The sequence below is a fragment of the Podarcis erhardii genome, assembly GCF_964252035.2.
Source record: "Podarcis erhardii genome assembly, chromosome: 14".
In the NCBI taxonomy this organism is placed as follows: domain Eukaryota; kingdom Metazoa; phylum Chordata; class Lepidosauria; order Squamata; family Lacertidae; genus Podarcis; species Podarcis erhardii.
The window spans coordinates 22,122,088-22,146,900 of record NC_138503.1 but is presented as its reverse complement, the minus strand read 5'-3'; the positions used below and the strand labels follow the sequence as shown (position 1 = coordinate 22,146,900).

The 24,813-nt window shown below is 42.2% G+C and overlaps 1 protein-coding gene across 3 annotated transcripts in view; it reads right to left on the bottom strand.

Moving 5' to 3' along the window:
• The window catches only part of ADAMTS17 (ADAM metallopeptidase with thrombospondin type 1 motif 17), a 172,489-nt gene that overhangs the window by 38,547 nt on the left and 109,129 nt on the right, over positions 1-24,813 (bottom strand). For 2 of the 3 annotated variants that reach the window (XM_081838768.1, XM_081838770.1), the window contains 4 exons: positions 23,424-23,544; positions 20,355-20,429; positions 13,832-13,912; positions 4,079-4,236 (listed from right to left, as the gene is read on the bottom strand). In XM_081838768.1, the coding sequence (XP_081694894.1) occupies positions 4,079-4,236; positions 13,832-13,912; positions 20,355-20,429; positions 23,424-23,544 (435 nt within the window). The remainder of the gene's footprint in view (positions 1-4,078; positions 4,237-13,831; positions 13,913-20,354; positions 20,430-23,423; positions 23,545-24,813) is intronic. The other variant, XM_081838769.1, reaches the window with a different exon arrangement.

Genomic DNA, 24,813 nt, shown 5'->3' with positions numbered 1-24,813 from the left:
GAGATCAAAGTGGAAACTGAAAAAGAAACATACTTTTGAGGTAATTGAAGGACGATTACTTTTGTACTTAGTCCCCAAATATCCTGTAGAACCTTGAAGACATGGCTACAGACACTTGCATTTTGCAGAGAATACTCACTGCATCCGCCACCTCACAGGCGTGGTACCCCCTGCGGCTCCATGCCCATGGGGCTGAACCGGTCCCCCATTTTTTGTTGTTTAGTCATTTAGTCATGTCCAACTCTTTGTGACCCCATGGACCAGAGCACGCCAGGCACTCCTGTCTTCCACTGCCTCCTGCAGTTTGGTCAAACTCATGCTGGTAGCTTCGAGAACACTGTCCAACCATCTCATCCTCTGTCGTTCCCTTCTCCTTGTACCCTCCATCTTTCCCAACATCAGAGTCTTTTCCAGAGAGTCTTCTCTTCTCTTGAGATGGCCAAAGTATTGGAGCCTCAGCTTCAGGATCTGTCCTTCCAGTGAGCACTCAGGGCTGATTTTCTTCAGAATGGATAGGTTTGATCTTCTTGCAGTCCATGGGACTCTCAAGAGTCTCCTCCAGCAGCATAATCCAAAAGCATCAATTCGTCGGAGATCAGCCTTCTTTATGGTCCAGCTCTCACTTCCATACATCAGTACTGCGAAAACCATAGCTTTAACTATACGGACCTTTGTTGGCAAGGTGATGTCTCTGCTTTTTAAGATGCTGTGTAGGTTTGTCACCCTGCAACATTTCTTCGATGAAAATAGGGACATTTTATTCTGTATCAGGAGGATTCTCCCGCGTTTGATCTTGCTGCAAACTTATACGTCATATACACATATACAGCTGTCACCTTGAGCCAATTACCTCTCAGCCTAACCTACCTCACAGCATTGTTGTAAAATAAAAAATGTGTGAGGGAAGGGATCAAGTACAACACCTTCAAGAGAAGGGAGGAAGGGCCAGCTCTCTAGTAGCTGCTATGAGCTGCCCAAAAGACGAGGCCAGCGGCAACTCTAGAAAGGCAATGGGATGCTTCCTCACAGTTGCCATCGTCATTCTTGCTCAGGACAAGCACCTGCTGATTCTTCTCCCAGAACCTGGTGCTGGCAGAGCTGGCAGGGGAAATTGGGACATTCCAGGATCAAATCAGAAGCAGGGGTGGCTGTAATTCTGGGACCATCCTGGGGAAATCGGGACACTTGGAGGGTATGTCGTCCCCACAGCACCACTATATCTGCCTCTGCAAATACCACCAAATACCCAAATATGGGGTGGAAAATTCACGCACCCAAGTCTGGGTTCAGGCTAGCTGTTTATGCCCCAGGCCTGGTCCTGACAGTGTGCTAATCCATTGCTGCTTAATTGTTTTGTTTAAGGTTGGGTGTTAAGTGAAGGTGCTGAGGGCTGAGAGTACTCCAGCAAACATCTGCTTTGGACTGTTTGGTCTGGTAGATCCTGCCTTCATGAAGACGTTCGGCCAGATAACCCTTGAGGCCCTTCCAGTCCTTTTAATTCTATGAAAGCAGGCACTCATCGCCTTAAAAATTTGTGTGTGTGTGCTGATCTGTACGAAAACAGACAAATATCTTTTGCAAGATGGGGAGAAATAAAAGACACATCTGTAGCTACAGAAGGAGCTTTATTAGTCTGAGTTGGAAGCCAAAGCTAAGACAAACCAGACAATAAGCTATAGTTTTAAAGCTTTTTGCAGGATCCAAAACACTCGGCACTCGCCAGCACAAGACGTGAAGCCCCACCCTGCTCTTATTTAAGCAAACAAGATGCTAACGGCATTGCTGTACAGCTCGGAGGAAGCCGTCGTATTTGGAAGCATCTCGTGGGCTGAGATGGCCTCCAGTTGCCAAGTGGAGCTCTGAAGCAGATCTAGCTACACAAACACTCATTTATCCAAGGAACATACTTACAGTAACATATTTGGAGAAATGCCTTGGGTATTTAAAGGAGGGGAAAAAAGAGGGGGAAAGGCAAGCTGCTTCTTTAAAAAAGAAAAGGAGAGCGAGAGAGATCTTTATTATCTCAATCTGGGAACAAGGCTAGAGAATCTAAGGGCTCATGTGAAATAGATTTCATGCCATTGTTTGGCTGTGTGGGTAATTGGGTTTCAAACAGAGGTCAAGATGTCTTCACTCAGGTGATTTGCGCTTTGTGAGTCAATGCTGTTCTAACAGTCTTCAGAACAAGTGGTTTTCAAACTGCATTCCAGGGAGCCCTGAGGACCCTCGGAAGCTGCAGTGGGCCTCAGTGAGAAGATCGGTAATGGGGAACAGGTTTCTCTGAGAAACAACCTGTTAGGTGGTCACGAGTTCTACATTACAAAGAACAGCCTTCCCTTTGAAGGACTGTCAGAGGACAGCCACCCCACCACTTTGAAGGCACTCCATATTTGAAGAGCTGACAGGTATGGTTTAAAAATTAAGAACATTAACAAATCTACAATTTTATGATTCTAAAGGAGAACATCAAGGGCCTTGAAGATGCCCATCAAACATTAACAGCACTTGGACAGCAGAATGAGCAGGGACAACACTCACCTGGTCATGGTCCTCATCTGTACTGTTAAATTAACATCGATGCATATGGATTAGTGTGAGCATATTTTATTTCTGGTAATATAATCCTTGTTTTTTCTTTTGCAAATATATCAGTGGCTAAATTGCAGCCAACCTAGGACTCACTTATCTTCCTCTGCAATGTGCAACTGCTGAGGACTCTGTGGGGACACGTTGGACTGTGGTCCCTTGTGGGGCAGAGATAAGGCAAAAAGGCCTAGTGAGTGTCTTGCATGAACCAAGTGTACCTCTTGGAATATGCTCCAGAATCTTTCCATGATGCACTGGATTTCTGTGGCATATGCTCACCAGGCAAATGAATGTGGAAAAGGTTCCTTGAAGTCAGAAAGTTTGGAAACCAATGGCGCTTTCCAAGTGTTTTTGACTACAACTCCCATTAGCCCCAACTGGCATGACCAATGATCAGGAATGATAGTAGTTGCAGTCCAAAACATCTGGAAGGCAACAAGTTTAAAAGACTGGTTTAAACAATGCTGACTATTCTTCCTCTTTATTGTGATTATTTTTGATTTAAGCTGCTTTTCAGACAGGTTATTGAAGTTGCAAACAATAAAAGCAACATATTAAGAACAATTTAATAATAATAATAATAATAATAATAATAATAATAATAATAATATCAAATCATAAAGAGCACATAATTAAATTCCCAGACCTAAATACAACCATCTGTTTTGCTTTTTCTGGAATATAAATTACAATCAGCTCACATATCTCATATTAAAGATATCATTGCTGGCTTATCATTAATTTTCAGAACTCTTTTGGGTGTTCTGCTTTTTCTTTGCAGATACCTTCCATTAAAAGAAGCTTAAGTTTGATATAACAGTTCACGTAAATGCCCGGATCTATGGTTTAGTTTTGGAACTAAACCTACCTACTAAATTTTTATTGCACCCTTCTTGCAAGGAGATCATGGTGTTCAAGATGGGCTTATCCCATTTTAACCTCACAACAGCCCTGACAAGCACCATATTTTTCACTCTATAAGATGCACCAGACCACAAGACGCACCTAGTTTTTGGAGGAGGAAAACAAGAAAAGAAAAAAATTCTGAATCTCAGAAGCCAGCACAGCAAGAGGGATTGCTGCGCAGTGAAAGCACCAATCCCTCTTGCTGTTCTGGCTTCTAGGATAGCTGCGCAGCCTGCATTCGCTCCATAAGACGCACACACATTTCCCCTTACTTTTTAGGAGGGAAAAAGTGAGTCTTATAGAGCACAAAATACGGTACATTACCCTTTGCTCAAGTACATTACCAGTTGCTCAATGTTACCCAGTTTCATGGCCTATCCAGAGAATTAGAACCCAGATCTTCCTTTTCCAATTTGAATATGTTACAAACTACACAACACTAGTTTGGAGGCTTCTATCTGTCTTTGATGCTTGTATTTCCGTTACTCTTGTAACTGAAGAAGGAAGTAGTTAATACTGAACACCAAAAAAACAATTCTACCATGATGAAACACTGAAAGCAGACAATGAAAAAGCATTAAATTACCATCAAGTGGAGTGGTATTTTAGTTGGTCCTTTGGCTGAGATTTTCTCCCATAGACCTCTTCTCACATACCGAACAGTGGTTCCTGCAATCTGAAACTCACCAGGAAGTTCGATTTTCCAGTCACTGTTAATGGATTTCTTACTGGAATCTTTCAAAGCTGGAAAGAACCAAACAGCATGGGATGAAACAGAAAGCAAATACCTCACCAGAGAGAAACTGCTGTTGTCCAATTTCATTTAGGTTGACAGATGTTCCTTTTCTGGGTCCTAAGAGATTATCCTAAGTGTTCCTCATTGTCATGTCTCAACCAGGGGATTCCTCATCAGAGGATGACCTGAGGTCCAGCATTACAAAAACACACACAATCAGGTTCTATTGGATGGCAAGGAGCCAGGATCCTTAGATGAAGCTGAGGAGGGGTCATTTGCATCATAAGTGAATTCAGCCTCTGGGGTTGAGGCCAAACAATTGCTAGTCCAAGGGAGAGATGGCACCTCAAACACAGGCCTCCATCCAAATAATGTGTATGAAGATGTGTATATTGTAGGGAAATGACCATAAAACACTTATATTAATGAAAATATATAATATTTAAATATATAAAAATGAGACAGCCTGCTTGCAAAAATGTGTGTGTGTGTGTGTATAAAAATTGCTTATAAAAATATATATATTAGATAAATTTACACAAAGATGCTGATAAATTTTCACGAGCACTTTTTAAAAAAATCACAATCTACTGTGGAAATGTGGAAAACTAACGACTGGGAAAATGAGAAACAGAGAGAAATACAAAATGACAGATTCATCCAGCCCTAGTAGAAAGAATTAATGATGGACAAGCCCTGTTAAAATTGATGTGGAATTGGACTCAACCAAAGAAGCTATTTATCAAAATAAGAATAAGGGTCAAGAAATAGCTTGGTTTCCCCAGGCCCAGCTACAAACCCTTTTCATTATCAGAAGTGCAATGAAATCTGAATTCCTCACTCAATCCACCCATCATATGGACCCCAACCTGTATCATCTGGGAGATCCTTCCGTGACAGGTCTATTCCCTCTATTACCGGTACCTGGCTGTGGCCGTATGTAGGACTTTCCCTATTTCCTTACTTGGGCTGCTTCTATGGCAGTTTTAGGGATGGTGGTGGTGGGAGCAGCAGCTGCTAGGGCCAGGTAGAGGGATGGGTGGGGGTGGAAGTGAGTATGGTGGTTATGCATCCTACTTTGCAAAGGATAGTCCTTTATTTCAGTGGCAAGGGACATTTTTCCAACCTGAAGGCTGCATTCCAGCAGTGGGTGAGGAAAGAGGCAAAATATGGGTGGAGAAATGGATGCGAGTTTTACCTTTTGTACAATAGGCAACATTCCAGTCATGCAAAAGTTAGAGGTTTCTAAGCACACACCTCTCCACCCAGGCAAGCAAAACTGCATTCCAGTTGGGCCAAAACATTTGAGTAGGGTCGCTGACAGGTGTGTCCTGGGGAGGTTAGGACTAGGGAGAATCCAAAGGGCCATACAGAGAGGACTAGGGGGCTGCCTTTGTCTGGGCTTAAGGTTCTCCTGCTTTATTTGAAAGGCTGTCCAGTCTAAGTCTTGTTTAAAGATTTTAAAAATCCTAAGAAGGAATGAGTACCCAAAGTTGCCCATCTACAGTTAGCAGCACCCGGACAGCCGACTGAGCTGGCACACAGGTCACCTGGCCCATAGTCTTTCCCCTACATAGAAAGATGTATTATACTGGTATTTAAATTATATTACTTATTTCTACATGTGCATCTATTAGAACGCGCAAATTATATACAAATACATGTCATCGGCTTTCCTATTTTTCAGGGAGCAGAGGTTTCTTCTTCAGCTCAGATGACAATGCTTGCTTCGGATAAAGCCAAGGACTTGCAAAAGTTGGCAACATCACTACAGAATATGCAAATCCCTAATATGTCTATTCCACCCTAGGCTCCTTTGGGAGGAATATAAATTGAATAAAGTGAATATTATGCAGAGGGAAATATATTCATCTTCACGTCACCAAACATGTATTATGCTAAGCTCTCTTCCAGATCACTGGTAGCAATGCAAAGGGTGAAAAATGTAATCAAGTACATATCATTTGTGAACTGAAAGCAACAGCAAATATCAATCATATTTGCTGGATTGATTTTCATTCTGAACATGGGACAAATAAGCAAACATTGGCAATTTCTGTTCCCATTTCAGTTTACCCTAACCCTATTGCATAACCTTAATCATGTTGCCTGGACAGACCTGAAAAAACTTTATAATCATTATTGATATGGCACCTTTTAAATTAAGTTTCTCATTACTTTAACTGCAGCTCCTGATTTTAATTAAACCACTCAAAGTTTATATAGCCTGAAAGCCAATAACTATATTTATCCATGTCTGGCTCTTTGAAACATCTCTTTTCCTCCTGGATATGAAGTGACCCCATTGGTCTGTCTTCCAAGCTTGCGTCAAAGTCCAGTCTTTTGCTCAATTCAGACTCCTTCCAATTCGCTTCCCTGCTTTATGGATACAAATTATAAGGCATTTCCTGTTCAAGGTAGTTTGCAGCGGCAACTAAGCCAGGCGGCGTGGGATGGATGTAGGAGGAAAGAAACTGCTCCCAGCAAATGGAACATCAATTCAACGTGAAGCTGGGTTCATTTCCAATGCGCCCTACCCAGTCCACAGTGGAAACAAGACCTCCTTGGCCTAAGCTTTGAGAGTGTAATTAGCTCCAGCCCTCACTCCAAGCTTAAACACAGCTATGTTTGCACAAACCTGAGGCCTTATTAAAGTTACAGTGGCAGGAAATTGTAGTACTTTGATTTCCTAATTATTCTGCTTACCCTGTTGGATTCTTGCCCATGTTCTGCTGCAAGGCTTTGATAACAAAGCAGTCAATCTCTGAGCTCAGAGGCAGCAGTAGACTTTAGAATGAACAGGGAAGTCAGTCAGCAGGCCCTGCCCATGTAACAGAGTGAGGCAAAATGCCCACAGGATTTAACTGACATGTAGTTTCTCCCCAGTCTTGTATGCAAGCATGGTAGCCATAGGTGATCAAAAATTCAGTACATTTGAGCAAGTGGGCTATGTCCTGCCATCCACCCCATGCTCTGCATGGAAACCAAGGAGGCTGGTAGAGAAAGGAAATCTTAGAAATACGAATGAGCAAATTTATCAGTTATCAGCTTTCATTCCGTTCTCCACATTTCCACACCATTTTATTTTCCTATGCAAAGCCTTCAGTGTTTTAAGATGAATTCTCCTAAGATACACATTCTTTTGTGCAATTTTGCCAAATACACATTTTTGTAAACCAGTTTTCCTCAATTTTCACTAATATATGCATTTTCCTGTACACTTCACCTAGCATTATATGAAGTTTTGTACACATTACTTGGCAGAAGAACTGTACAGTGGACGCTTGGGTTGCGAAAGTGATCTGTGTGGGAGGCACGTTCTGTGCACGCACAGGTTGCGATTTGGCGCTTGCGCAAAGTGCAATTTAGTGCTTCTGCGCATGTGCGAGTGCCGAAACCTGGAAGTAACCGATTCCGGTACTTCTGGGTTTGGTGTGGTGCGCAACCCAAAAACACACAACCTGAAGCATCTGTAACCCAAGGTATGACTGTACTGCAAAATGCAAAGTGGTGCAAATTTTGAAGGATAGCTCCACTCCGCTTCTCATACAGTGGTACCTCTGGTTACAAACTTAATTCGTTCTGGAGGTCCGTTCTTAACCTGAAACTGTTCTTAATCTGAGGTACCACTTTAGCTAATGGGGCCTCCCATTGCCACCAGTGAACGATTTCTGCTCTCATCCTGAGGTAAAGTTCTTACCTGAGGTACTACTTCGGGGTTAGTGGAGTCTGTAACCCAAAGTGTTTGTAACCCGAGGTGTTTGTAACCCGAGGTACCACTGCATTGTTTCAGAAAGTGCAAATTAAATGTGCACTGAACTGAATTTCTTCCCCACCCCAACACAAAAATTGCTTGAGGGAGCTCTCCATTCCTCCTCCTGGTTATCTCCCGCTTGGACTACTGCAATGCGCTCTACGTGGGGCTACCTTTGAAGGTGACCCGGAAACTACAACTAATCCAGAATGCAGCAGCTAGACTGGTGACTGGGAGCGGCCGCCGAGACCATATAACACCGGTCTTGAAAGACCTACATTGGCTCCCAGTACGTTTCCGAGCACAATTCAAAGTGTTGGTGCTGACCTTTAAAGCCCTAAATGGCCTCGGTCCAGTATATCTGAAGGAGCGTCTCCTCCCCCATCGTTCTGCCCGGACACTGAGGTCCAGCTCCGAGGGCCTTCTGGCGGTTCCCTCACTGCGAGAGGCTAAGTTACAGGGAACCAGGCAGAGGGCCTTCTCGGTAGTGGCGCCCGCCCTGTGGAATGCCCTCCCATCAGATGTCAAAGCGATAAACAACTACCTGACATTCAGAAGACATCTGAAGGCAGCCCTGTTCAGGGAAGTTTTTAATATGTGACATTTTAGTGTATTTTCATCTCTGTTGGAAGCCGCCCAGAGTGGCTGGGGAGACCCAGCCGGATGGGCGGGGTACAAATAATAAATTATTATTATTATTATTATTATTATTATTATTATTATTATTACTCTGTTCTCTGCCAGCCCCCAGCAGAGCAGTAATTCTTTTTGCAGGCGAGTAACTTTTGTAGCATTTCCTCTCTCTTCCCATGCCCCATCTCTGTCCTGATTCTGGACTGAAACATAGCTGCCCATCTTTGCTACTACCACTGTGGTATCCACAGGTAAGCTATCATCTAATTGGGGGGAAAGATGGAGGGATTTAGAAAAAGGCTTTGTGGTTGCCAGGCAAACTGCAAGCAGCAATTCCCAGTCATTTCCACTTGGTCCAGCTGGGGTTTTATTGGAGCAGGATAAAAGATTTATTTGAATATGGGCAGGGCAACTTTATCAGCATGGTTCCAAAGCCTGTTTTTTTTGACATATCAGTGAGCAAATAGCAAAAGAAAAAAAGGGTGTATTTTAAGAAAGTTTGTTGCTGTTGCTCTAAAAAAACATTATGATAGCAATGTTATCAACATAGGAAAAAGAGACATCCCTTCAACACACACACACACACACAGAGAGAGAGAGAGAGAGAGAGAGAGAGAGAGAGAGAGAAAGAGAGAGAGAGAGAGAGAGAGAGAGAGAGAGAGAGAGATTTTGGCAGGCGCATCTAATACACAGGCCCATTGAATATGTTTATAGCAACAGCAAGCAAAACCACTGTATGATTTTTCACATTCAGGATAAAGTCAGATGGAATAATTTCAGCGCAGTGGGGTTGTTCTGAAAGCACCTTTGCTGCATTCAGTCTGAAAAAAAACCACAAAACTAGAGCCCTAAAAGGAAAAAATAAACAGTTCTGCACATCTGAAGCATAAAAAGGATCTGTGTTGTGCTGATTAGCTGGCCCATCATGATACCAACCTTCCCCCCACCCCCAAATTTTTGCCATCCCATTTTTGGAGCACTTTGACCTTTACTTTTAAAACAACAACTGTACACCATATTATAAAGACATTTACTCCTTATACATCACACCTATTTTAATTAATTTCCCACAGAGATCTGATAATTTTTATAGCTCCTTCCTCTTGTCAGATTTTGCTAATGAAATTACCACAAAAGTGGCAAAATTTTGTGTATCAGCATGCATTACTAGGAGTTAGATGGTTAAAATTCCTTACTAACTATGGTAAAGGTAAAGGGACCCCTGACCGTTAGGTCCATTCGCGAACGACTCTGGGGTTGCGGTGCTCATCTCGCTTTACTGGCCGAGGGAGCCGGCGTACAGCTTCCGGGTCATGTGGCCAGCATGACTAAGCCGCTTCTGGCGAAACAAGAGCAGTGCATGGAAACGTCGTTTACCTTCCCGCCAGAGTGATACCTATTTATTTACTTGCACTTTGATGTGCTTTCGAACTGCTAGGTTGGCAGGAACAGGGACTGAGCAACAGGAGCTCATCCTGTCGCGGGGATTCGAACTGCTGACCTTCTGATCAGCAAGCCCAAGAGGCTCAGTGGTTTAGACCACAGCACCACCTGCGCTACTAGGAACTAGATGGTAAAACTCCTTACTAACTATGGTAGTGCTCAGTAATCCATCCTAAGCATGACTGTGAACATATGACAATGCACACCTATCTTAGGTTTTTTTGCTATGTGTTTAATTTGTAATAATCCCCTGTTTAGGGAAGATTTTAATGACTGATGTTTTAATGTATTTTTAATCTTTTGTTGGAAGCCACCCAGAGTGGCTGGGGAAACCCAGCCTGGTGGGCGGGGTATGAATGAATGAATGAATAAATAAATAAATATTATCTGTTGGCCTGTAAATTGCAAAATTGCATTTGTTTGGATGCAATTTAGTGGCTGTTCTGTGATTGTAATAAAGAACTGAACTATCTATCTATCTACCTACCTATCTATCTGACAACAAATTATTCTAAAGATAAATGAATGTTAAAGCATTCAGTCTTTTTTTTTTTTTTAAAGGACCAGCCACAGAAAAAGGACTGCCACCTAGGCCAGCTTGCCCTGCAGATGCAATTTGAGCTACATTATGTCTGTCTTCACCCTAAGTGACATCTGACAAAGCTCAACTGGCAGTAAGCATCCAAATTAATCCAACCAAGACAAATAAAAATGCTGGCTTCCAAAAGCAGGACTTGCAATGCCCCAGAACACTGGCAGTCATTGTTCTCCAAAGCTTTGCTATGTCAAAGTCTTCCGTGTAGGCGTAATTTTAGTCCACAAAACTGGCTGCCGGGTAAGCAGAAATGAAAGCAGTAGCAGGCAAGAGATCAAAGAATGGCACACTGTAATCTTGGATGCTACTCAGCCTCCTGGAGGAGACGAACCTGAAAAAAGTGTTGTATTTGTTGTAGAATGCAGCTTCCTGAGCATCCCAGCTCCCATTTTAAAAATGACAAGTCTCTAGCTCTTATAGGTATGAAATAGGGCTGGGTGGGTGCGGGCAATGCCTAGACTAGAGAAATTACAAAAGCCAGAGAGATGGTTGACCATTTCTATTGATCAGAGGCTTCTTGCATAGACAAAAAGAACAACAAATGTGTTGACCTGCGTAATCCAAGGTTGCAGAATCGAAGTTTTTTTTGGTATTCAATTTTATCACCATCTCCCCAAAAACATAGCATATCTCTGTCACCTCAGGGTTTATTCACATTTGCAACTGCACCAACTGACAGCACAGAAGGGGCTTTGATCAGCCACAGGACATAGAGGAGATCACACACAAGTTAAGACAAGCATTTTGATGTGCAGCCTATATCATATCCATTTATTTATTAGGTAGGATCATTTTGCTCCTTTAGAAAGCTCAGAAGGGCAGATGTGGTGCTTCCACCTATGTATTGATGAACCCCACACTTGCTTAGCTTCACCATTCTTTGAGGATTACAAGCTCCTAGAGTCTAGACCAATCCCCTTGTAGGGATTGTAGGTGACAGTGCAACTGAACCGAAAGAACACCCCCTGCCCTGTTTATTATCATAAATTTATGTAATATATTTGAATGCCCTCTTTTCAAGAAAAAGCTTCCAAAAGCCAGCCATGCATCAAACATAGAAGAAAACACAGTTTAAGGCAATAGCATACTCTCTCTCTCTCTCTCACACACACACACACCAATACAATATTTCAAACCATTACTAAAATCGAAGGAGACCAATTCTAAACCAGCATATTAAAAATATCAAAATCAGGCAGAAGTCGGGAAGTTCTGTAGCTCACATCTAATCAGTTGCTAAAGGCAGTGGTAAGAAGGGAAGTTTTACTTAAGGCCCGTTTGAAACCCATAAGGGATGCGGATTGTTTGCTGTCCCATGGAATTGCATTCCACAGTTATGCACCCTTTCCCATTCCTCTGTCAAATTTGTAAGGTTCTTGGGACATGTCATCTTATTCTTACTCTGTAAAACTGTTGTGTACATGGATGCCAATAACCACACCCTATCATGGTGAATTCAGGTGGTGAGTGCAGACAGAAATGAAGCCAAAACAAGGAGGGAGGAACCAAAACATTCAGGGAGACCTCAACAGTTGCAGAACACAAAAAGTGTTGCTGGTCTCTCTCTCTCTCCCCCCCCTTATCCCCCCCAACCAAACCCCAGAGTCCAAGAGTGTCTGTTGGAGAAGTAAAATGGAAAACTTTTCTGTGGAGTGAATGGGGGAGTAGAAGGCTTGAGTTGCTTCAGTATCAGATGTGCCTCAGTAGCCACAGAATGTTGAGTGGTAGTTGAAAAAGAAACACTTGAACAGGAGGGCATGACTGCCTGGTATCATTAACAAGAGCACTGAGCAGGGAGTGAGGAAAGGCCAGGGTGGCTACTTATACATTGAAGAAAGGAAGTAAGAAATGCATTGCCACAAAGGCGGGCACATATTTACATATGCCTATGTACAGATGCAAATTTAAAAATAACTACTATATTTGAAATACAAAGACTATAGCAGCGAGGACAAGGGCCAGGTAGCTTGTGTGCCTACTCAGTTTGCTGTCCAGAGTCAACTCTGAAACTCCTGCTCTCCTTTATTATGCTTCTTTTTATCTTTAAACTAGGAGGGATAACCCTTTAAACAGAGAATTCCCCCAAACACAGAAATACTCTCTGACAGTGGTTCAAAGAGAGGACACCTTGGCACCTCAAGATACACTACAGCATTCTGATATAGGTCCCAGCTTTCAGTAATGGTAATGATAATGTTTAAACAATTACAGTTGTAGCTATCACTTGCCCCTAAAATCAACTCACATTTGTCAGTCCTAAAAGGAGCCCTTGGGACGTCTGGGGATCAAAGAGCAATGACACATGACAGCTAGTTACAGAAATCAATATTACTTCCTCTCTTACTTTGAGTTGTATCCCAAGTTAGTTGAACTCGGAGAAGACCCATATAAATTAATATGGGATAGTTTCTGCCTCACATTGGGCCCATGAAAGGGTTAAGTTGAAGCAGCTTCAATGAGTCGCCTGGTTAGGACCTCATTCCCCTCAGAGGGACTTAGAAGCACTTGTAGTCTTTGTTCTCTCCCAGGTTAGTCCACTTCTTTCTTTTGGAAGAATGAAGATATAAGAGCAGGGACCATCTCTGGCTTCCAGCTCCCCAAACTCCAAGTGGTAAATCTTCCCAACAGGAAGATCCACACAATCTGCTTTCTTTCATTAACATGAGGATTGCATGTTTTGTTGCTGAGATTGTAACTAATTATTTTCTCTTGAAAACGATTTCGGAACCTCCTTTTTACATCTTTCAGCTCACTGGATGGAAACATGTTTAAAGCCTCATTTCTGTGACTTCTGATGTTTTGTGTGTAAAGTCTTTTACTTCTTTAAAAAGCATAGTGTACGTGGTTCATTTTAGCCTAAGCTTTTCCCCCTAGCAAACACATGTGAAAAGGTGGATGGGAGTGGATACAATTCTTGCCCAGGTTTAAAACTGCTTGGGGCAACCAGCCATTGTGAATCCCTGCAAAAGGGAGACAAGGGGATTAGATGATTTCCCAATATCTCACCAAATCTCTCTCTCAATAATGAATGAAGTCAATGAACTTAGATCTATTAATTTTGATGGGTCTACTTTGAGTATTTCTTGGCTGGAGACAATTCGCTGTATTTCAGGATAACAAAGTACGAGCATAAACAAAAGCGTAAGATCAAGACACCAGTTCTTTCTTTCTCTTTTACCCAGAAAACTGTGGGCAGGTTTATCCTCCATCACACGGATCCGTCGAGCCCCAGCTGGGATCACTGCTGCTTCAATGTAACCTGGGGCAAATGAAAAGGACACACTGATCATAGTATCTCAAAAAACAAATAAATAAGAAAATAGACACTGGGTACTTGTGATTTAACATATGAACTCCATAATTTATTTTTTAAAAGCCAATTCCAATTCACATTTTGAAATGTTATGATGTGGCATTCAAGTTTCAGTGTCATGCAATATGACCTGAAGAGGAGGAAGAAAATATCTCTGGGTGCATCTTAAATGTGCTTCCACATCTGAGATTACGATGAATAAAAGTCTAGTTCGTTGATGTACTTTGTGCATGTTGACATTATCAGAGACATGTCAGGTTCCTCCAGGAGCTGCAGATATAGGCTTATGATCCTAAATCAACAAACCTTGTTGACACAAGTAAGACACCCCCTGGTATTTCAGCTACACCTCCTTGACCAGATAATTCATTAGCTATTTTTGTTTGCAGGAAACTGCTTCATATATCTCTGTCTATAAGTAGGGTGGTAGGTTACCCACCTCTCAGCCTAACCTACTGCAAATTTGTTGTGAAGATAAAACGAGGGGAGAAGAAGCATGTGTGCCACCTGAGCTCATTGGAGGATGGGTGGGATAAAATTTTAATTAAACAAAAAATAAGTAAGCAAAGTCTGTTTAAAAGAAATAGCAATTGTGCTGAAGGTCTTCAAATGATCAGGTTTGGGAGCTGAGCTCCTGCTTGTGTATATTGAACTCTTGCTCCATGCCTGGCATAAAGGAGAGCTGCTGATTTAATAGTTTCACCTGTATAAATGACCTCTGAAAAAAACAAACCCTCAGGTATGCTTTTTGAAAAGGTCCAAGAGCATTTGTTACTGATCATGGGCTTTTAAACAGCAGCATCTGCAGCAATCAAGTATTTGTTGGGTCAGCCCACTAGATGATATATTGCAAACCCTTCTTTCTCAAAACCTGTGGGGATCTCATGTTCATCTGGTCTCTGCTAGAGGCAACAAGTAGGAAAGTGATATGACCCAAGGGCACCTATTTCAATGTGCATTCTGAGTTTCCCCTTTTGTTCTTGTCTCACTCTCCTAACCCCAATTTGCATTTCCATGTCACCGGATCTCCCCACCTTGACTGCACATTACCTTTTTCATTTTCTTCTCCCCTCGTCAGGTTACCAAGAGAAGCAGCCTGACCCCACCCCTGAGGGAAAACGGAAAACACAGTGGTAGCAGGGATCTGTATAAAGACACCAGTGAAGGCCAGCTGGATGGATGCAGCAGTTTAGTGACCACAAAACATGTTGCAATAATAATTGTCTTGCCATGTAGGGATGGACAAACGGGTCAATTTTCATTTCTTACCATTTCCCATTTTTTTCCAATCTTATGTTCAGTTCACTACACTTCCATTATCAGTTTGCAAATTTTAAGCCCTCATAAAAATTCACCAGCATTTTATTACATATTTTCCCTGACACACATTTTAACATGCAATTTTGCCTAATGCAGTATATACATTTTTGAAATCAATTTTTCCTCCTGTGATGCACTTTCGTGTTTTCCCCTCACTAACATATGCATTTTTATCTGCATCTTGTACTAATATATACATTAGTTAGGGAACTGCATTGCAAAATTCAGAGAAAAGCAGTGTTTCTGTGTGCATTTTGTTCTGCAAAGTGCAAATTAGGCAAGTTCACATTAAAATTAAAGTTCACATTAAAGTGTGAACTGAATAGGATTTCTCCCCCATCCCCTACTTGCATGTAGTGGTGGGTTTTTGTTTAAATATGCTTTTACCACAATAATGTAACCCATAATGGTCAAACCAAACAGACATTTGACATATAGTATGGTGTTGGTTTTTGGCGGTTTTTTTAGTGTGCGCTGTCCAGTTCAAGACTTAAAATGATACTGGAGTCACCACACTCTCTAATGGCAAAACTCTTTTGCCAAAATTCATGCACTGACACGCACGCCCAACCAACAATGACTACCAGACATGAACACATAGGAGATGAGTGATTAATAACATGACACTATTACAAGAATATGACACACATGACAATCACACCCTGTCACCATCTTGGAACATGCCCAAAATCTACAATGTGTTTTCTTAAAGTTTTCTTATTGTATTGTTTTTTAAAGAAAATTAATTCAAGTTATGTTTTGCCTGGCCCTGGCTCTCCAGGGCTTCCAAGCCAGATCCTTCTAAAATTGTGGCATCAAATGACTCAACCTGCTGGACAAATCCAACCAATTTCAACATTCAGAGGGAAGCAGGGAATCTACCACAGCAGAAGAATTTCTCAAATGCAGGCCACTCCCCACATTACAAGAGAAAACCTCTTTATTTTTGGCCACTTTAAAAATGTAATTTAGGCAGGAAAGCCAAGCCGTTTATTCATAAGCTTGATAAGTGACCCAATGAATTTTATTTAAATGTAATTCAAATTCTGGTATTGGTTGCACCATTACTACAAATCACGATTGCTTGGCCTTTACTGGATCTTCTGTTTCAAAGTTTGTTTGCCCACATGTAACATGTGGGAAAGCAACCCTTCAATGGAGTTTTTATCATCTCTGGCAAAATATCTGCACAGCCATGAGCTTCTGGCCACAGTAGACATGATGTTCAATGCAGCATTGACATCCACACTGGTAAAAGAAAGAAAAGCTGGTAGTAGGCACACACCTCCATTCTCCCATTTGGGGGAGGGCAATAGCAGATTTGGGGAGGGGTGTAATTTCATTGGGACCACAGAGGGAGGAAATGGGTAAGAATTCCTTCCTTCCAAGCTGGGGCCTCAACAACAAAAAAAACCCCCACAGGTGCATTTTTATAAATTTCAATTGATGTGCTTGCTAATAATGCATTTAGCTGCTATTGTGTCTTCTTTGGGCCATAGGGCTCATTTCTTAGAGAAGCTCAAGTGCAATCAATATAGACTATCCAGAAGGCACCAGACACCACAGTGTAGTTGTGTCATTTCACAACTGCCTTGGACCATTGCTGGCTGAACTCCCATAGAACTGTGTTTCCATGGACCATTCAAGAATTATGGCATATAGATTTAGTGGCTAAAGAGCACGACACCTGTGGTTTGCTCCAGTTTCAGCCATAAACTCATTTGCTGAGCTGGGGCAAGCTTCAACGCTTCAGCCTCCCATGGACAATATGATAACAACAATGCATAGTATAGTATGCAGAGCTCTCAAACTATAGCTCTTTAAAGCTATTGCCCAATCTCAGATCTAGCATACAGCTGAACATATCAAATGTGGACGTAGCAATTGGATGATTGACAACACCTGCAGGTGCAAACAGCTAGAGAATTGGGATAGGCTGGTGCTCTCTGTTGGGTTTATTAAAGTGCAATATGTGAAACAGCTGGCCACCAATAGAGGTACAAAGCTCCTGAATCTAATTTTTTGAAGAGCTCATGGTAAAACTCTTGGGCATGTTCCTTTGGACAAAAAAATAAAAAAGTTGGAGATTTTAGCAACAACAGATTACAGAAATCTAATCCGGTTGCGAATTCAATAAATCTACTACGAATACATGCAAACTCATTTCCACTATTGCTCTCTTGAGCTTTAGAATTCATTCATATGTTGCTTCACAAGGGATTAATAAATTAATGGAAATAAGCTTGCCAACATTTGAAAAAACCCCACATCCCTGAATACCTTTTCCATTATATGCAAGCCACATTTCCTTCAGCACTTAGTACCTGCAGTTTCTCCACCAGAAAGGTCAACAAGTCTTTTACTTTGAGCAACTTAAATCCCAGTGCCAGAATTATGACATCCCATATTTTCAACAGTATCCAGCCTATTCTTCTAGGCTCCGATGATTCAGGTTTGACAACATCAACTATATGCAGTTGTGGGATGGTACTATTGCCTACATGTCCTATCCATCCATCCACTAACTTGAGAGCACTTTTGTTCTAAGGACGATGCTTTGAAGGAGCATCTCATCATTTGATAATTCATAGCACTGTACACAAGCATGCTCCACCTCGGGAATAGCGCTCTCTCTTTTTGGCATGCAATGATCTTTCTGGATAGCCTGCATTACATCAATGCTTCAGGAATGCAAAGCTGCGATTGAAGAGAATCCTGCATATAAATTATATGGTAGAAGTCAAATTAGAGGAGACACCTGAGCAGAGATAGAGGAAGGGAGGGATAAAGGGAGAACCAAGACTTTCGTCACCATGAAGATTAATATGTGAAGGGTAGCCTGTTGTATCTTCACTGAGAAGGCTAGAAATAAGTACCGGAGAGGGGATGGGGGGAGGAAGCAAGGTTGTTGAAGTATTTCTATTACTAGGCAAAGCTGTTTTCCCCAGCCAGCCAAAACCAGATGTTGGTGTGATTTTCAGTGAAGAAGCTGGTATGGATCTTTCTGGAAAGTGATCTCTTCAGCGAAACAGATATTATACCGTGGCTGTAAGTGCTGCAAAACTTGCAAATAACTTTCCTTCCCACCTCATGTTTCAAGTTGCGTGGGTCAAAAGAAAACCCAATTTCTAAACAAGCCTTATTGCACCAATGTAGGATGCAAAAGTCCTGGTGCAAGATAAAGAGAAACTTCCAGTAGAGCAGACCCACCCACAGCGGCTTTGCGCATGTGGGACTGCCTGTAGTCCTACCCTGTGTGCGTGCATGGGGGGAACGGAACAGGGATAAGCAATATAAGCCTCAGAAGGTTGCTGAATGGAGCATTTGGACATGCACATGCTGCATTTGTGCTGTGGGAACTGCTCTGGCTTTCAATCAGCCACCTTGTTCAAGGTCTTGCTAACATATAAAGCTCTGAACAATTCAGGACCAGGTTACCTGAATGACCACCTGCTCCTCTGTAGGCCTGTAAGATCACTTAGATCTGAGGAAATTACAGTATATCAAAGGGTGGTGACCTGGAAACAGGCATTTTCTACTTTTGCCTGTACTGCAGAATGCCCTTCCCCTCTGCCAAATGTGATCCAGCAACCATCAGAGGAGTCAGACATCTTGTGAAGACTTGTCTTTTTGCCTTGGCTTTCCTCGACCCACAAGATCGGGCCTTGTTTTAAGATGAATCCCCGAATCTTTGTTTTATTTGCTTTTATACTTTTTATTGTTTTTATGTTGTATTTTTGTTTTAATGAACAGTGTTCTATATTGCATATAGTGCTTAGAGATTTTAAAAACATTAAGTGGATTTAGAAAAGCTTTTAAATAATTAAAACAAATAAGGAGCATGCGAGTATAAGCTGATGTGGTCCTGACAACTAGCAGTCCAACATCTGGAAGGCAACAGGTTCCCATAATGCTTATTTTCCCCTTTTCCATTCAATATTCCAGCTCACTCCCACACATTTTTAGACCCCAAATGGGGATATATAAGATTGGTTGTGTGTCCTTGAGCAAAGTGCAGCCCCCCCCCCCCCCCGTTGCTGCTCTCTGCTGGGCTTTGTGTAAGCTTCTCACCTGTGTGGCAGATGCATAGAATAAGAGATGGTGAACTCAAACATTAGTCAGGACTATAAACTCACTGGGCTGCTCAGGTGAAAGGCATAAACTCAGTGGTGTAGTTGTCAGGGGTCAAGGCATGCGGAGGATCAAAGATACGCTGCTATTTCTGTAGCAGTGTCCCTGTCTCCAGCCAATCAGCATGAAAGGGGAGCTCTTTACCCACTGTATGTTCCAAAGCTAAGCATTTAGGAACACTGAAAACATAAGGTGTGCAAGTTCTGTTATGTACAATGGAACATCACAGAAGACAAAGCACAGTATGTACTCAGAAAATAGTAGATATAGCTAAAAGGGAACCCAAGAAGATCAGCATTGATTATTACAATTCATACCTCATTATTTTTATTGTTTAGGGAAGCTTTTAATGTTTGATGGACTACTGTATTTAAATATTTTGTTGGAAGCCGCCCAGAGTGGCTGGGGAAACCCAGCCAGATGGGCGGGGTATAAATTATTACTATTATTACATTCTTGTATAATCTTAGAAGGGGCATGGATGTGAGGGTGTGTGGCTGTGACTATCACGAAAGAAACCTGCATCTCTGACTATGCCACTAAACTACTGAATAATCTAGCAATTTACCCTATTTGTTCTATAAGCCCTTACAGCTGAAACATAGCCAACTCTAAAAGTTAAGAGTTACATCAGAAAGACCAAGGCAAAAAGCAAGGATAATGAATTTCCCAAGATGTGATTTTTCACAGAGGACAGCCAAAAGATCCTCATAAAGAAGGGATTTGTGCATTTTGGTTGCAATCCCGGCAAGTTGTGCTGAATATTTATGCAAAAGGCTTTCACATTTATCAACAGCTCTTCCTTCCTTTAGAAAAATTCCATTTCCATGTTTTGATCCAACCAGAGGGGAGAGAGAGAGAGAGAGAGAGAGAGAGAGACCCAACACCAAAGAGCATCTACCCCAGAAGCACCACACAGAGCAACCAGGCTTCTTACACGAGAAACACTTGGGGACTCCCTTTGCCTTTGCCATCACACACGTGGAAACCTTCTTACATTGACTATTGGATACTGAGAAAAAGAAAGGAATTGGCATGGGTTTAGTTACAACACTCACTCTGTTTTCATGAGTCAGCAGTCACAAAATATGAGGTCATTCAGTGGAGCCCAGTGTGCAGATATTACACAGTTTCATTCCAAACAGCTTTTTGCTATATCCAACACAGTGCCTGCAAGTGTAACTCTAAGCAGAGGTGTCGCCAGCATTCGGCAGAATTGTGCAATATAAGTAAAATTTATAACCTGTTGCATTTTTAAAAATGAATTATTTTCTTATAAAATTTAAATATCTGACCAAGTTCAATTATAACTTTTAGAACGGTTTACATTTATATATTTTAAAAGGCAACACATTCTATTATAACACAAAATAAAAGAGCAGCAATTAACATTGCGTGCCCAGCCGCAGTCCCCCCTCCCGGCGCGCCTAACTGCTGAGTAAAATGAATGGACACAACAACTGTCTGGGATTTAAACGGCCACAACTTTATTGATTTCAGCTGTAGGAAGCTTTGGCATAGGCATTGGGCGTGTATCCCTCTCAGCCCCCCCCTCCTGGGGGAACTGAGGCATGACAGGGTCTATTTGGGGGTGGATCCACTGCAAGGGACGCGGGTGGCGCTGTGGGTTAAACCACACAGCCTAGGACTTGCTGATCAGAAGGTCAGCGGTTCAAATCCCCGCGACGGGGTGAGCTCCCATTGCTCGGTCCCAGCTCCTGCCAATCTAGCAGTTTGAAAGCACGTCAAAGTGCAAGTAGATAAATAGGTACCACTCAGGAGGGAAGGTAAACGGTGTTTCTGTGCGCTGCTCTGGTTCGCCAGAAGCAGCTTAGTCATGCTGGCCACATGACCCGGAAGCTGTATGCCGGCTCCCTCGGCCAATAAAGCAAGATGAGCGCCGCAACCTCAGAGTCGTCTGCGACTGGACCTAATGGTCAGGGGTCCCTTTACCACTGCAAAACGCAGGTTTAGGTGGATGGCCCCCAATCACCGAGGGAAGCTCAGTGGCCTATGCAGTTGGCTCTTTGGACAGACACTTCCCTCCAGACCCCTCTAACGGGGTACCCTGTTAACACCACCGCAGGGAATAGGGGTGGGTGAATCACTACTTCACCACACCCCGGTTAGATGAAAAACTACAGGATTCCACCCAAGGCGTAAACCGCCAAAGTTGTGACTAATGCTATGGGGAAGGCGAAACCTGCACAGCAAGGAAAATTCCTTCCTGGCTCCGAAAACGGCAACCATCAACAAGACTACAGGAAAGCCCGGCTAGCTGAAAAGAAATGGTTAGAGCAGTAACCGACTATTAATGATGGGGAAACATTCTAAAATAGCGCTGCGTGTCTGGGTGAAAGAGGAGGCACCGCGTCAGGCTGCAACCGCTACTCACCGGCAAGACGGTAAGTAGTCATTAAGAGCAGAAAAATATTAAACGGTTCTAGCTGCCACCACCTTTAACCACAGCATCCAGAGGGGATGCCACCGATCATTGTCCTTGTGAATTATGGCATTAATTTTTTTAAGGAAAAAAAGGAAGCATGATGCCACCATCCTTCAAGAATGTAGTACCTGAGCTGGTGAAATGGTTCACATACACACACACCCCTGCCCTCCTCCACCACTTGGTTATTTCCAATGTAGCTTCTTGCAGTATTTTAACCAGTTCTATTTGTAGAACTTCTACTTGAACTGATATTCAATTGCATTTTAAATTTTTGCTTGTGGTGCATTGCCCTGAGTTCTTTTTGAAGGAAAGGTGATTCATAAGTAGCCTAAATAAATAAATAAAATTCTGATATGCTATTTCACAGTCTGTCCTTGGCCCACCTTGGAGATATTAGTAGTCATGGCAGATGCCCCAAGTTAGGATTATGCCAAACACTGCAACTCTTAACGGTTAACCCCAGACGAGCTTTGTTGCAATGAATGGGAAATGCACAAGAGAATGGATCTCAGACATTTTTATAAATTGTTTTATTATTTTAAAGAACTGTACCCTTACTTTATTCCCCCTCTCAAAGGGGATCCAAAGCAGTTAATAAAACAGAAAATATCATTCAGTATTCAAAAACATGTTTCACATACACTGTTCCTAACAACAGCAATAATAAAACCAAAATATTAACATAACAAATCAACAGCCCATAACAATTTCTGGGAATTCTTTGAAACCCCTAGCCAAGATTGTTCCTTGTGCACCAACCAATTAAAACGATTGTGTCAATGAAAGTGGGAGGTAGAGTATTGCCAAAAAAGAGCACATAGATTTGCATAAAACATGTACATGCTGTTTTAGTTATTATAATCGACATAGAAATACAATACATCTCACCACAGTGGAAAAGACTGACCAAGTGATTTTTATGCCTGGCCTGCTAACTGTTGCTGAGCAATTTCAAGGCCTCTGCTTTCCTTTTTATGGTTCTTTACCTTGAACCAAACAGAAGGCACCTTGAAATGAAGGACTATCCTCTGGAAATCCTTTAGATGGAGGAATGTCATCTGTAAAGTAGGACACATAGCCACCCAAGGGCTGCAAATCAGAACACCACAAGTTCATAGTACAGTGGTAAGGCAGGCAAACACATTGAGTCTAAATAGTAGTTCACAGCATGCCTTGTCTGCCACTTGTCTTCACTTTTGATCTGCTTGAGCTTTGGATTATGCTTCTGTTCATTGTGAAACAAGATGGAAGCACACAGGGAACAATAATGACCAGTAGATTCAAAGCTATCCTTCTGAAATCTGACAGTGCAAGGCAATAGCCTTGGGATGTAAAGACCTTTGGGGCAGAGTGTCTTGAAACCACAAAGTCTGAATCAAAATTGAGTGACTTCAGTCAATACCTGTATCAAGCTGAGTATCACATTGCTGTTGACAGGTCGAATTTCTTAACTTTGCCCTCAAAATGCAGCACATGCCTTAACTTCTGCAGGCGCAGACTTTTTTGCATTTCACTTCTCCCATGCCAAGCTACTGAGACTGACCAGTATCTACTCACCCATCCCTTTAGTATGGTTGAAGTCTCCTTTCACCACTTTGCAGGTTTTGCCATCTCCATTGCAGATGCCGCAACGATCTTCTTTGGCAGCTGATCCGATGATCCCATCACAGCCGATTTTCTAATGGTAACAAGAGGTTCTTCGTTATTTTGATGGGAAATATTTGCAAAGGGGTATGTTTTGATTAAGCATGGGACTGGATGTTAGAAGAGGTGTTGTTGGGTAGGGCCAAAGTTGCTGTTAGAAAGGGAAATTGCAAAATGGATCTATTAAAAAATCAATGAGAATCTTGCCAACATTCTGCCCTTCTCTGGCCTGATTCACTTCAGCATTTGCCAACCCTAGGTGGAGGTTGTGATTGGTTGCAGCTGCGTATGGGGAGGAATTCTGGAGAGTTAGTTTTGTGTTTTCACCTAATATCTTACGGTGTATATGAGTGTTTTCCTCCCTTGTGAACCTATAGGTTCTGCTTAAGTGCCTGCCACTCAATCTGGAGAAACCGGATGACTCCTCCCCCCTGAAAAGAATCTGAAGACCATGCCTGTCTCCAGAAGGGGGAGTCATCCCTATCAGGAATATCATTCCCCCAATCTGTAAACTGAAATTCACGGTAAGAAAAAGCCCCCCCCCCCAATATGAATGCATGTATGTTATTTTCACTATGATATGCATTTACACACACAATTTACCCTAGTACTGTATATACATTTATGTACACATGGAGAACTGCATTGCATATTTTGTAGAATTTTAAAAAATGACTGTGTTCTGCTTGTTTTGGAAAGTATAAATTAGGCAGCTTTGCCTTTAAATGCAAACTGCATCAAATTTCTCCTCCGTCCTTAGACTCCAATGCAGGTGTAATGGAACTACATTTTCTCTTGCCCCCTCCCCCACCTGGCACGGGTGGAAGGGCTGTGGATGAGGCAGTGGCTACTATACTCCATTAAACCCTGCCACTGCTGGTCAGGGATTTGGACTGCATCCTAAGTGTCTTTTGGCTCCCACGTACATCAGGGTCATTTAGCTGTTGTCTTGGGAGCACTGCCTTACGATATTGGGTGACTGCCTTTTGCAAAACATCTGTGATGGCTGTTACAGAAATTTAGATGTTGTTAAATCCTTTCTTTTCAGAAACTTTTAAACTCCATTGGGAAAGGGCTTACATTTTGCAAGTAAAAAAGAAATGAAAAAAGAAGGGGCAAGATTCCAAAACTTGGGGTGAGGGGAAGCTAGAGGTGCTCTTAATAAACATTGCTATTCTAACCCGATTCTCAAATCATTCTTGTTTTTGGATATTTTCCAACACTCACATAGAACTTTAGAGTATTTAAAGATGCTATTATTGAATTCATCAACCAGCCGGGATGTTACAAAGAGAGAATTATT